This window comes from Nicotiana tabacum, chromosome 12 (genome assembly GCF_000715075.1).
Source record: "Nicotiana tabacum cultivar K326 chromosome 12, ASM71507v2, whole genome shotgun sequence".
NCBI lineage: Eukaryota > Viridiplantae > Streptophyta > Magnoliopsida > Solanales > Solanaceae > Nicotiana > Nicotiana tabacum.
Window position 1 is genome coordinate 95,147,100 of NC_134091.1, and position 13,515 is coordinate 95,160,614.

Consider the following 13,515-nt stretch of genomic DNA (forward strand, 5'->3'; position numbering starts at 1 on the left):
CGTATCGACCGGGAACCGGTGAGGCTTTGTCGATCTTAAAATCAGAGGTAAGAACACCCCCCCCCCTCCCCGAGAACACACTTCTCAAGTCGTGGCTCCACCGGTGTTTTATCGTCGGCGGGCCGCGAAGAAGAAGCTTTTTCTTTTTGAGGAACAGTTTTTGACGTTTTTGCCATTTGGATTTGAAGATTGAAGATAGAGGAAGATGACAAGATTTGGTGTTCTGAAGAGGGAGTTTGTAGTGAAAATCATATATTTACAAATGAAGAACTCAGAAGATGTGAAAAAGAACTTAGAAGATTTGGAAATTGGAGATGTAAAAGTAAAAAATGGTAAAAAGAGGAGCTATTTATAGGGTTGGCAATGACGGTTCAATATCAGCGATGGCCGACCATTGTCTGACACGCATTTAATGCCTTGGTAACTGAACCGATGGGACATCTATCACGTACGTCATGGTCGGGCTCGATGCAAACGTCGGTGCATATCTAGTCATACCGTTGGAAAATCATGTCGTTTCTCGCCATATTCTTCCTGAGAAACGAGGGGACTATCTGTATACGGTCAAAACTGGTTTCGACCTTCATATGATTAGTCAAGATTGGAACATAATGGACCGAAGGTCATCTTCATAATATCGAGATGAGATCTGAATCCAGCTTACCTAAATTTCTGGGACCGATCACCAAGCTCAAAGTCATTAGCGAGCTCGAGTCTAAATCAAAAGATGGAGTGGGCAAGGCAGAGAAAACAGGAAAACACAAGCTCAAACTTCAGCATTTCCATTTGAAGTGAAGCGGTGTCATCGAGCTTAAGATCCAGAGACCGGCCAATATCAAGCCCGATTCGATACCTAGCCCCGAGTCAATATCGAGCTCGAGTCAATATCGAGCTCGAGTTAATATCGAGTTCTAAATCTGAAAATCGACCAATACCAAATCCGACCAAGATCGATCCAAGAGACAAGAGCCGTTACAGCCGCACTAAGGGAGAGAATCTCGGCGGGAATTAGGGTAAAGCTAATCTATCATGGGATCCCCACTATGTATTTTTAGTTATATCTAAAGTAGGATTCCTCCACTATAAGAGGGATAGCTACTATTTCTGTAAAGGAATCCAACATTAAGGCATTCATACACTCTCATATTATTGATATTCACAGAGAAAAATATACTGATATTCATATAGAGATTATCCTTTTTTGAGTTTTGTATATTGATTCGTCTTGCTTGTTCATAAACCGTTTTTCACTCAGTTTGGTTTGTATTTCATTCTTTATACAGTCAATACTCAATATATTTCTACTTACTTTTCGATTTGTCCCAAGTTATACCACATATCCTTAGAACTACGTATAAATTCAACTCTATCCGTTTTTCGGGTAAACAACTCAATATATTTCTACTTACTTTCCGATTTGTGCCAAGTTATACCACGTATCCTTAGAACTACGTATAAATTCAACTTTATCCGTTTTTCGGGTAAACAATATCAAAAGAGACATATTCCATGACAGGCAACAAGGAGACCATGAAAAAACATATCACTTGTATATAATTACTATCACTTGACCATAGTTGAGAAATATATTTTCATCTAATATTTTTCATTAATATAGTTTAGGGTAAACACAGGATGTAACTATATGAGCAAGTTCTTATTAGGTCTCATTGTTTATTAGAAAGCAGCCCATGGCATGGATTCCCATGGGATAAGCCTAAACTCCATCTTGAAGAATCCCATTGCAACGCGTGTTTTCAGGTTCAGTGGAATCAATTCTTCATAATTTCATACATATTTATTAGTAAAGCAAGTGGAATTTAAAAAAACAAAAAGAAAGCTAAAAATTAAAGGAGAGGAAGAAAGACAGAAGTATAAAGAAGAAGAAAAAAAAAAGAACATATCATAAATGGGATGGTGGGGTTATCAACCTTTACATTTATTGCTTTAGGTCATTGGTCAAACAATACAAGACAAAAACCCACCTCCTAATTATCTCTTCCCTACTTTCCTTTCCTTGCTTCTCCATTCTTTTGTGGAAAATTTTACGTGTATTTTATAAGCAACCAAATCTTAGGTAACATCCTATCAATCTCTCCCCTTTTTTTCAGTCTCTCCTACAAAAAGAGGGAAGAACTTGACTGCCAAAGAGATATTATGTCATAAAAAATAAAAAAAAAATCTTCAAATTTTGATATAAGGGAAGAGGTGGTTAGCCTTTGCATTTTCAAATGCTTTCTAATCTTTTTCCGAAGGGTACAAGTCCATCTCTTCAAATTGGACTGATCTTTCCTCTCTTTTCACCCTTTAGATCTCTTTAAATCAACCTCTCATCACTTCTCTTTCTTGATCTCATTCCTCTGACTCCAGAAATCCCATTCATAATTCAACGTAATTAAGTTGAGAGTAAACCAATAGGAAAATCAGCAGGAGAAAGAATGGTTGGCTTTTTTCTTTCTTTGTCTTCATATCCTCTCTTTTTTCCTTTTCTACATGTATTCATTCCCCCCACTTAATTACACTAACATGGTTTGTGTTGCAGGAAATAGAGAGCTCAAGCAAACTAACTAGTACTTGGGAAGGCTATGTAGATTGGAGAAATAAACCGGCACTCATCAATCGACATGGTGGCTTGGTTGCTGCATCCTTTGTCTTAGGTAATACTGTCTAGATCTTTTTTTTAATGGTAGCGTCTATTTGTGTGTACGCCAATGTTAATTCCAACTGGTATAAGTAAGGATAATTCTGTCCACTAAAATTTAAACACAGTAGCGGAGCAAGGAATTCAGAGAAGAGAATTTAAAAAATTTCTTATGCCAAAGGATTCAACAACTTATATATAAGCAAAAACAAATGTTTATTTTCGCTATATTTACATAGTACTACAATTTTTTGACAAAGGGATCAGAGTTCAATTGAACACTCTTGCAACCCTGTGCCTCCACCTCTGCTTAGACTGACGGAAGAAATCACACTATTCATGATCTAGATTTTCTTTGATAAACTCTCACTTGGCTTTATAATAAAGATATTTTTTTTTGTTTCAAGATTTTACTACGTCTTTTAGGGTTTAGGTTTTTGATGAATTTTGGATAATATGATTTGTGATATTTTTTTTATTTTTTTGAGGGTACCAGGGGTGGAGGTGCTGGAGAACTTGGCATATCTAGCAAATGCAAGCAACTTGGTGATGTACTTGTCTGAATACATGCAATTTTCACCATCCAATTCAGCAAATTCAGTGACTAATTTTATGGGCACTTCCTTCCTACTTGCACTTCTTGGCGGCTTCTTATCTGATGCTTTCTTCACAACTTATCAAATCTATCTGATCAGTGCAGTGATTGAATTTCTGGTAAATCTTTTCCAATCCATTTCAAAATTGTCTTTTTCTCTCTTCTCTCTGTTTATGATTACTACTTTTTGGTCCCCCACTCCCCTTCTTTTATCGTACCCCAAATCTTGGGGAAGTTCATCAATAGGTTTAGTACTTTGGTCTGTTTTTTTTATCTAAAATTAGGTTACATTTTAAATTGAAGGAAATTAAAGAAGAAAGAGTATACTACTTGCAATAATTGCTAGTAGTTCTCAATCAAAGAAGTTGGAAAATGTGATTAAAGGAAGTAACGACGCCACGCTTTTTGATACACCTTTATAGTACCTTTCTCTCGTTCCTTTTCTTGCTTTTGTCATTGCTTTATTGGAATTAAACGTCTGACCCCTTACTCCTTAATACGTTTTGGAAAATCAATAAAATTTATATTTAGGATATACTAATAATGTTTATAAATTTATTACTAATTTCTTCATTTTACATTTCCGCGATTACTTCCTCGTTTTACGACGACAACAACAACAACAAACTCAGCTTAATCTCATATGTGGGATTACTTCCTAGTTTTATCCCCTTTAAATTTTCACTGTACTTGCTGCTACTTATCATAGTTAACACTTTACTAGCATGTTTGTTTGGCCAAGCTTTTCAAAAAATACTTTTGAGTGGCAAATGAATAAAGACATGAAAAAATTTACTTAATTGTTAATATTATTTAATTAGATAAATAGTTTTAAATATTTACTACGAAATACTATAGTTAAATTTTTTTTTTTATTTAAGTAAAATATAAAAATAAAATTAAAAAGTACTTTATTCTTTCAAAATTATTTAAATATATTAAAATATTATTCAACAGCTTTTTATTAGAATAACATAAATCTTCTAGATGGTCTGCCTGAAACAAATGTGGTGTAATTCTACTAGTAGTTGTTGTCTTTAGGCGGAAACAAACGTAAACATATAGATACACAATGAAAAGACACTTGGAGTAATTAGGAATCATTTTAAACGTAGTGATTAGTGATGATCACTTTTGAATTCCACTAAGCAGCAACTTGCAAAGTACTGAAGCAATTGATTAATCCTTTAACTAAAGATACATGGGAATTGGTTGCTTTAATTTTCTTCTTTTATCTTCCTTTTCTACTTCTTTCTTTTGCAGAATAGTTCCATCCATCGTGCTAAACAGTCTTCTAATTAACAATGAATTTGAAAGCACATATAGCCTTTTTGATCATTATTAAGTCTATCGGTATAGAAAATCTCTTTAACACGAAAAATAGGCCACTTGTTTCTTTGGGATTTGTCGATTTAGTATAGCATCCACACATATAATTTGATATGATTCGATCTTGTGAAACATCTTTTGTGTCACATCGTTAAAGAAATATCTTTTTGTAGGAAAGTATCTAATTTCTCATATTAGAATCATTTTGAGATGCAACTTTTTCAATGGGAAGATCATGAGAATAACCCCCCTCAAAATCACATAAAACAAGCAAGCTGTCTATTTAGAGGTCGTTTTTAATTTATGTTAAGTACCCTTGCGCATAAAAAGGCCTTTTTCATAACAACACTTCACTATAACAGCCAAAAATATTTGGAACAAATGAAGCTGTTATAGAAAGATTTGCATGTATATAACGATACACACAAATGTAATCTCTGCGGCAAAGCTAAATTTGTAAGTTGATTAGAAAGATCTAAGAGATGGTTGCATAGGTTGTGATGTAATAGGCCCAAAGGATTCACTATGATACACATATGGTCAAAATTATTTGTCTTAATCAATTTTTTAGAACTCAATAAGTCAGAGTAAGAGTAAAAATTGGTAGATTTACAAAACAAGCCTATCATCTAATTCGTACACCATCATTATTTGAAAATTTTGGTGTTGCTAGGGATGGGGAGGGGGAGGAACACTTAGCGAAAGGACAAAGTCAACATCTAAATTTCTTATAAAGTGATGTAACAATATTGTTGTCTGTTTGTTAGCATTAAATTAATGTTGTTGTCTAGGAGGAACAACGGGGTAGACTATGCCTCAAATGTCCGCCAGTGACACATGTTTAATTTTGCACATAAGAGTATCTTATCGGCATCTTACCCATTCACACAATCCCACATTTTCCTACTTATTGTGAGATGTTGTTCTTTGACTTTGCTATTTTGCTTTTATTGTATTTACATTTATCAATTGCATCGTTTTTTTTGTTGTCATGGTGGTGGGCCAATTCAATATTGGATTACTTCTATTCTTCTTCGTGAATTATCCAAACTTTTCAACTTATAATAAACTATGTGATAAAATTAGAACGGTCGTTTAATGGTTAAAATTTTACCCTATAATAGTTATGTAAGTTTCAATTTTATCAAAACATGTACTCCTCGTACCTTCTCATTCCCCCTATCTACGAATCCATTCTCATTCTTCCTTGTAAAAAATCAAACCCTAATATGTTTTTTCCAATAACCTAATGCTACTTTCTCATAATTGTTTTTCTTCATCTCCACACTTGGTTATGCATCAGCTCATTTTTAAGAAGTGAGATTTAACCTATCAAATGACTCCTATGGAAATGGAACTAATGCTCGCAACTCACAGGCACATAACTTTTAGATATTTAAAATAGAAGATTTGCACAAAATGGTATGTAAAGTGACAGAGCTAAAGGGGTATCTGCTTTTTATGGTTATAGCCGTAGGGAATATTAACGAAAATGGTGACAAAGATTAATACTACTAGTATATATTACCAGGACCATGTAACAGGTGTGTGGTTGTTAGGACCGTATCAGTGGTACAATTACTTTAACCTTTTCATTAGGAGAGATATGGCCACAGATAACATTCCATTTTAAGTAGGGAAAAGGGCAAGTGTCACCACAAGGACTTGTTACACCTATCAAACTAGAAATATCCAATAAAATAGGAGTAGTTTATATTTGTTACGATATATCGGAGTTGTATGAGAGATGACCACTCGGGTTTTATGGCCCACAATACATAGCCCAATCTTTCTGTGTCATATCCTAAGATTGTCTGACAAGGGTGTCGAAAAATGTGTTGAGTCACCAGATAGGCTGGTCTAAATAATAGTTGTTGTGTTCACTAGTATTTTTTAATCTTGAATTCGCTTGTAGTTAGACAGTACTACTTTTCTGAAACTTTGACTGCAAAGCAGGGTTTGGTGATACTCACAATACAAGCTCGTTCAGCCTCTTTGAAACCACAAAAATGCAACTTGACAAAGATGGCATGCGAACAAGTTGAGGGTGCACAAGCTGCAATGTTATTCATAGGCCTTTACTTAGTGGCATTGGGTGTAGGAGGTATTAAGGGATCTCTGCCACCCCATGGAGCTGAACAGTTTGATGGAGAAACCCCACAAGGAAGGAAACAAAGATCAACTTTCTTCAATTACTTTGTGTTTTGCCTCTCATGTGGTGGCCTCATTGCTGTCACCTTTGTGGTTTGGGTGGAAGACAACAAGGGTTGGCAATGGGGATTTGGGATTTCAACTTTGGCTATATTATTGTCAATCCCATTATTCCTTGCTGGTTCACCTTTCTATAGGAACAAGATCCCTCGCGGAAGTCCTCTCACAACAATATCTAAGGTAAGTTTTTATATGCATTTAATTGAATTTAACTCTGAGAACATCCCTCAGAAATTCATAGTAGTATTTTGACAGAATCATTGTAGCAATTTAACTGTTCGTGTTTTCCAGTTATTGATCTCACTTATTATGAATGACTAAAAGTTAAAACTCTTTTATTATAAACAACTTTTACATAAGACTGCTTTGAGATTTATCTTGTCTAAGCAACTAATATAACGCACGTTGTTATGTATCTAGGTTATAATTGCAGCCGTGTTAAATTCTTGTGCATCCAGAAATTCAGGTAGTGCAATAGCAAGTTTGGGTTCAAGCCCTTCTACAATTCCAGTACTACTATCCCAGGAAGATGGGGAAACTACAAACATCAAATATGTAGAATCGATCGAGATCCCCTCGAAAAGTCTGATGTTCCTTAATCGGGCTGTTGTAAGAAATCCTGCCGCTTGTGGTGCGCTGAAATGCTCAGTGCAACAAGTAGAAGAAGTCAAGATTGTGATGAAAATCCTACCAATTTTCGCCTGCACAATAATGCTCAACTGTTGCCTAGCTCAACTATCCACCTTCTCAGTCCAGCAAGCTGCAACTATGAATACAAACTTTGGCAAGTTAAAAGTTCCACCAGCTTCACTCCCTATTTTCCCTGTATTGTTCATCATGATCCTTGCACCAATTTTCGACTACTTCATCATCCCATTTGCCCGAAGAGTAACCAAGACAGAGATGGGAATCACTCACCTCCAACGTATTGGAATCGGTTTGTTCCTGTCAATTGTAGCAATGGCAACAGCAGCTCTTGTTGAAATCAAGCGCAAACGAGTAGCTACTGACTCGGGACTACTTGACTCTGCTAAGCCATTGCCTATTACGTTCTTTTGGATAGCGTTTCAGTACTTGTTTCTTGGATCAGCGGATCTTTTCACTCTAGCCGGACTACTTGAATTTTGTTTCTCGGAAGCACCATTTAGTATGAGATCATTGGCAACATCACTCTCTTGGGCTTCTTTAGCCATAGGATACTATCTTAGTAGCGTGATAGTATCAATTGTCAATAGTGTCACGGGCAATTCAAAGCACCACCCATGGCTTTCTGGTCGCAACTTGAATCACTTCCATTTGGAGAGATTTTACTGGCTAATGTGCATACTCAGTGCATTGAATTTCATACACTATCTGTATTGGGCTACAAAGTACAAGTACAGATCAGTAAGTTGTAGTAAGTAAAATTGATTGTGGAGTTGTATAGATGAAACTATACCCAATTATTGTAGCCTTAGTCTCTGTAAATATGTCTGATGAATTGCTGGACATTGTCCATGCAACAGGACTAGGCCAGAAAGGAGAGAAGCAGTTCCAGTTTTGATCAATTGATCGAGTCTCAAGCCACTTCACAATTTCTACTCACATCTTTTTATTATGTCACATCTTTAAATAACACCTTCAAGTTATCAAAATGATCGAATATATCCATGTTCTGCTTTGTACCAATGTTTTTTTTGCAATATTTATTTGTTTGATGATTGATTATTCATAATTCTTACATCTATGGATCGGTTCAAGTAGAAAGACAAAAAATAACTTCAGCACTGCTTCATGTACGACTTTAGACAGAAAGGAAAATTCAGCAGGGAAGAAAATGATTGATCAAAGTGCCAACGGGATGTAGCTTAGATGGTAGAACCTCGCTTAGTATGCGAGAGAATCGATACCCCGCATCTCAGTCAACGTATTGATTCTTTATGGATTTAAGTTATGTATACTCATGAAAATATATGATATAGTTTCTCTATGAGCGAATTTTAACCAATTATAATAGGTTATTTTATTGCATATTTTAGGTTATTATTTATGATTATCTAGACATTTGCATGTTCTTGCAGGTCATCTTAACCTAGTAGTATGAGAAAATACACATTTGTTGCATAGTTTTGGTCCGGTTTCATTTATGTTCTGCACTTTTTTCTACTGGTCCAACACAACTGCAAGTCTCTAATTAATGGTCTGAGTCCAACATACTCCCATGTTCCTCGTTATTGCTTCTTCATTTGGACGTTGCCCTTTACATTGCACGGCAGTGCATTGCCCAAAACTGCACAGGGAGTCCCATCCCTGTGTACATTTAGTCAAAGGGCCCCTACACACCTCAGTCTCCCTCTCTAGCCACCTGCTGGCTGCTGTACAACATCTCCTTATTAGCTTAAAGGAATATATATAGTTCGAGTCGAAAATAGTAATTACAGCTGCATCAGTATCCTCGTACTACATTTGCCCATGCCGAAAGTGTTGGGAATAAATAGCCTACAAAAAAAAAATATTTACAGTAATAATAGCGAAATAATAATGTAACGTTGATATACGATAATCAACAAGAATAAAAGAATAATGACAAGGCCACCAAGATTTTTACATAGAAAATCCTTTGAATAAGGGAAAAAACCACAATCCCAAGAGGAGCAACTGATATCACTATAACAAAAAATATTTACACTTTATAGGTCTGGATAAAATACTCCAAAGATCACTACACACTCAAAATAAGTAATTCTCTTTTGATTTTTTCACCTTACTACAATATCGCTCACATCTCTTTTTCTTATAGACTATTACTCTATGTCTCTGACTAATTGCTTAGCTCTCTGTATTTGGTGTATTTTCAAATGGAAGAATGACTCTCCATTTATAAGAGAAACAAAAGGTGGCTCCAAGTTTGCTACAGGAGGATATATGATTCTCCTCCGATCAAATCCTTTCTTTGACTCTAAAAATAGATTTTCAGCCAAGTCTTGTTTTCATTGGCACATGCCTCTATAGGATGGACCCCAAGTCTCATTCAACTGAACGAGGTTATACCAGATTTCTAGGCATAGTATATTTCGATAAGTTCTTTACATATCTCAAACTTGTCTCTTGGTACTACCTTGGTTAGGATATCTGAAGGACTCACTTGTAGTGATCTTCTCGATCTGCATAGATCCACAATCTACATTTGAAGAATCCAATAATATCTCACGTTAATATGCTTCTTCCTTGCGTAATACATGATATTTTTGCTCAAGTCTATTATACTTTGGTTGTCAGAATAGACGACATACTCCTTCTAATACAAGCCAAGCTTTTGAAGGAAGTTCTTCAGCCATATCATCTCTTTGCTAGCTTCAGTAGCGGAACTATACTCCACTTCAATTTTAGAGAGCCTGACACATTTCCACAACTTCGATTCCCATGATATAAATCCCCTACAAATAAACTCCAATGCTGTGCTCTGTTTAAAAGGCAACTGAGTTTATATTTTCGAATCTGGGCCCTTTAAAACTGGTGGTGCACCCGAAATCTGATCCATTCGGGTGTGAAACTCTTTTGCGTTCTGTTCCATCCGTTCGTTTATTTCCCTCACAAATCTCATGAGCTCGATTTTGAAGGGATCATTACTATTATCGTTACCAAATCCACTTTCGGTCCCTCCAGCACTGTCGAAGCCGACCTCACCCCTCGGGGTATTATTATCAACTCTTTGAACCATTTGATTTATAGGAATACCAGGATGAGCCAGACCTCTTTTTGCGTTGTGGAAGCGCCTAACAATGCTTACAATTCCGTCATGACATTATCATGCCTTGAGAGGTGGTCCATGATGGCTTTCTGTTGCTCTCTTATGATCCTTATTATTTCCACAATGTGTTCCCGTTCCACGTCATTGGGAGTTGGCTCCCGTACATGTCGGGGGTACTTTCCTCCACGGATCGGGGTTGCCTTATCCCCCTCGTTGCGGGTGTCGCTGATTGAATCCTCAGGTTGAGGTAGATTTTCATGTTCCTCAACGTTATGTGCGATATTGACATTGTTAGCTTCCATTTTTCATTTTTTGCTAAGGAACAATGAATCAAATAAGTTAGTAATAAATGCAAGGATTAACGCAATTACGCAATTGTCTAAGCCTCATGGTGGGCGCCAAACTACTTACCCGTAAAACGGCACAGTTGAATTTGTTACGTGATTTATAGACAAGCGAACTGATTTGATCCAAAAATGATAAATAAACAAGATTAACAATAAAACTTAGCGGTTAAAATCTAGAGAAATGACAAGCTTGATTTCGATAGCAATGCCTCCGGGGACAGAAATAAGAATAGTATAAAAGAGCAAATAAAGTTACTTTATCGAGCTTGAGAATGGAATATAACATATGATTTGCCAAGAATTATCTCTCTTACAATGGCTGTTGAACCTACTATTTATAGCTATATTGATCACGTCCACAACACACCTCAATCAGAGATATGACACGGTCGTATGCAATAATAGTTATCCAACTAGGAGTCGGGGTCGAATCCACTGGGAGTTACGATGAAAATTAGGAGTATATATTTAAAGCAAGCAAATGGGTTATCTAGATTGCACTTCCACAACACAATTTTATTTTCTACTTCTAATGTTAATCTAACGATTGCAAGATAAAGGAAATAGACTAGAGATAAATATTTTTAAAGTTTTTTTAATTGGGTAAAAGGCCTAGGGCTGTGACCATAACCTATGTGTTTGCCTAATGGGGTATCACACCCCGACCTTGGGGAGCGCAACTGGTGCTCAATCGAGATACCCCGGTCAAGCAAGCCTTTACAATACCTTCTACCCAACTCACCCATGAATAAAGAGAAATACGTTTATATCATTAATTAAACCTTGAGCGGATTTCATGAACAATGCCAATTCCATTACCATTAGTCACTTCATCTTATAGTCTCAAAATACATACACAATCATAGTTAAAGTGCAACAAGTGATTCAAATATAACAAGGCTAGTTTGACTTTTCCAACACCCATATACAATCCATATTGTGTCTAAGGAGCCTCTACGTATACAAAATACTATGATAACACCGGCAACAAGGCCCCGGCTATACCTCAAAACATAATACATGTGGGACAAAAGACACACGACCCCTAATGAAGTGGGGCTCACAAAATCTATTGAGAAAAGGGTGTACTGCTATTAATGATCAATGCCACCTGCTGCGGAACCACCTGCACCCATTAAAGATTCAGCGCCCCCGACAAAAGGGACATTAGTACATATGGAATAGTACTAGTATGAATGACTAAATACCCTCTCAATAGAACGAATGATAACACAAGGAAGGACAATCATAAAATCAATGGGAGTCTCAAACAATACCAAAACATCAAATTAGGAGCAAGATAAGTTTTCAAGTAAATTTTTATATTTTAAGTTTGGGAGATCTTAGCACCGATATACCACTGTGATCTTGAGTACGGAGTCCGATCACGGCCCAATCGGCTAGGCCGTCTCACCCAAAGACATCGACCACAATCACAATCATTATCTCAGTCTCAATCATTGTTTTTATTGTAATCTCAAGCACAATCACCACCATGTGTGCGGCATGGCGTCTTATCACGACCCGGCCGGCTAGGTCGTCTCACCACAATGTCGTGTGGATCGACATCACCCTTTTCTAGTAATCATCTCATCCCAATAAAAGGGAATATTTTCATCACATCAATCCTATCCCCATAAAAGGGTACAATCACACTTCGTTCCTACACTGACACGTGTAGTTTCGGGGTTAGGCTATTTCAACCTACCCTTACTCGGTAACTAACAAAACTCCCAGGATATTTATTTATTTAAAGGATTGACAACTCACTTCACTATCTTTTATATACCATTCATTTTATTGGCACCAATGGCCATAACACAATGTCACTCTTGGCATGTTGGCCGTATTTCATACTTCATATTCATCTCTTTCACTTTCAAATATTATCACGGATCATCAACAATAGAGCATTTACATTTAAGACTTTAAGTCCACATATTGAGCAAATAAGAATACTAAACACATTGAGATTTCTTACACAATTTAGCATAATAGCCTTTATTTGAATCACGACTTAAAGATATAACATTTGGATATGCAACCCATGCTTCGAGCACATTTTCAAATAGAATATAACATAAGAAGAACATTGGAACACATATAGAACATATATCTTTCAACACAAGGCTTATTCGGAATAATAAATTCATAATGAACAACTCGGGACTTACGAGGATATTGTGGGGTTCAATTCTAAGAGATACATTTAGCCAACATACCTCGCCTCGAGTTTTTAAATTACTATAATGTTCCGGAATTCTTAGCCTCTTTGATCTATTTAGAAATATAGCAAAATTGAACACAAATTAGGAGAGAGTTTATGGTTCCAGCTCATTTGAGCATTTTATCAAACACTATGTGGGTATTATGATTTCAAGGTCCTCCTATGGTGGATTCCTCCATCCCACTACCCAAAGTCTACCCAATTTGGCTTAACATTCTTTCCCCAGCCCTTAATAGCACATGCATGCATAATGGACAACTCCTACACCCAAGAATTACTTTTCTTATTACCTATTTTCAGTAAAATCACAAAATTGAGGGCTAGGGAGTAGAATCTTACCTCTAGGATGAAGACATAGTGAATTTTCCTGTGAATTCTTCAACTTTAAGCAAGAGTTAATGAGGAATAAGCTTAGGAACTTCCCCTCGCACTCTA

At 36.4% G+C, this 13,515-nt stretch overlaps 1 protein-coding gene across 1 annotated transcript; it reads left to right on the forward strand.

Moving 5' to 3' along the window:
- Nucleotides 1-2,027: 2,027 nt before the first annotated feature.
- Nucleotides 2,028-8,410, forward strand: LOC107809186 (protein NRT1/ PTR FAMILY 4.6). Its single transcript, XM_016633777.2, has 5 exons — nucleotides 2,028-2,441; nucleotides 2,543-2,657; nucleotides 3,138-3,355; nucleotides 6,522-6,956; nucleotides 7,197-8,410. Exons 1-5 carry the CDS (start codon nucleotides 2,439-2,441, stop codon nucleotides 8,178-8,180), a joined length of 1,755 nt encoding a protein of 584 aa, XP_016489263.2. The 5' UTR covers nucleotides 2,028-2,438; the 3' UTR covers nucleotides 8,181-8,410.
- Nucleotides 8,411-13,515: the final 5,105 nt, after the last annotated feature.

What these genes read in the sequence shown, in the direction of transcription:
- LOC107809186 (XM_016633777.2), top strand. An exon ending in TGCTGCATCCTTTGTCTTAG is followed by an intron (nt 2,658 to 3,137) that starts GTAATACTGTCT and finishes TGAGGGTACCAG; the next exon opens with GGGTGGAGGTGCTGGAGAAC. An exon ending in CTCTCACAACAATATCTAAG is followed by an intron (nt 6,957 to 7,196) that starts GTAAGTTTTTAT and finishes TTATGTATCTAG; the next exon opens with GTTATAATTGCAGCCGTGTT.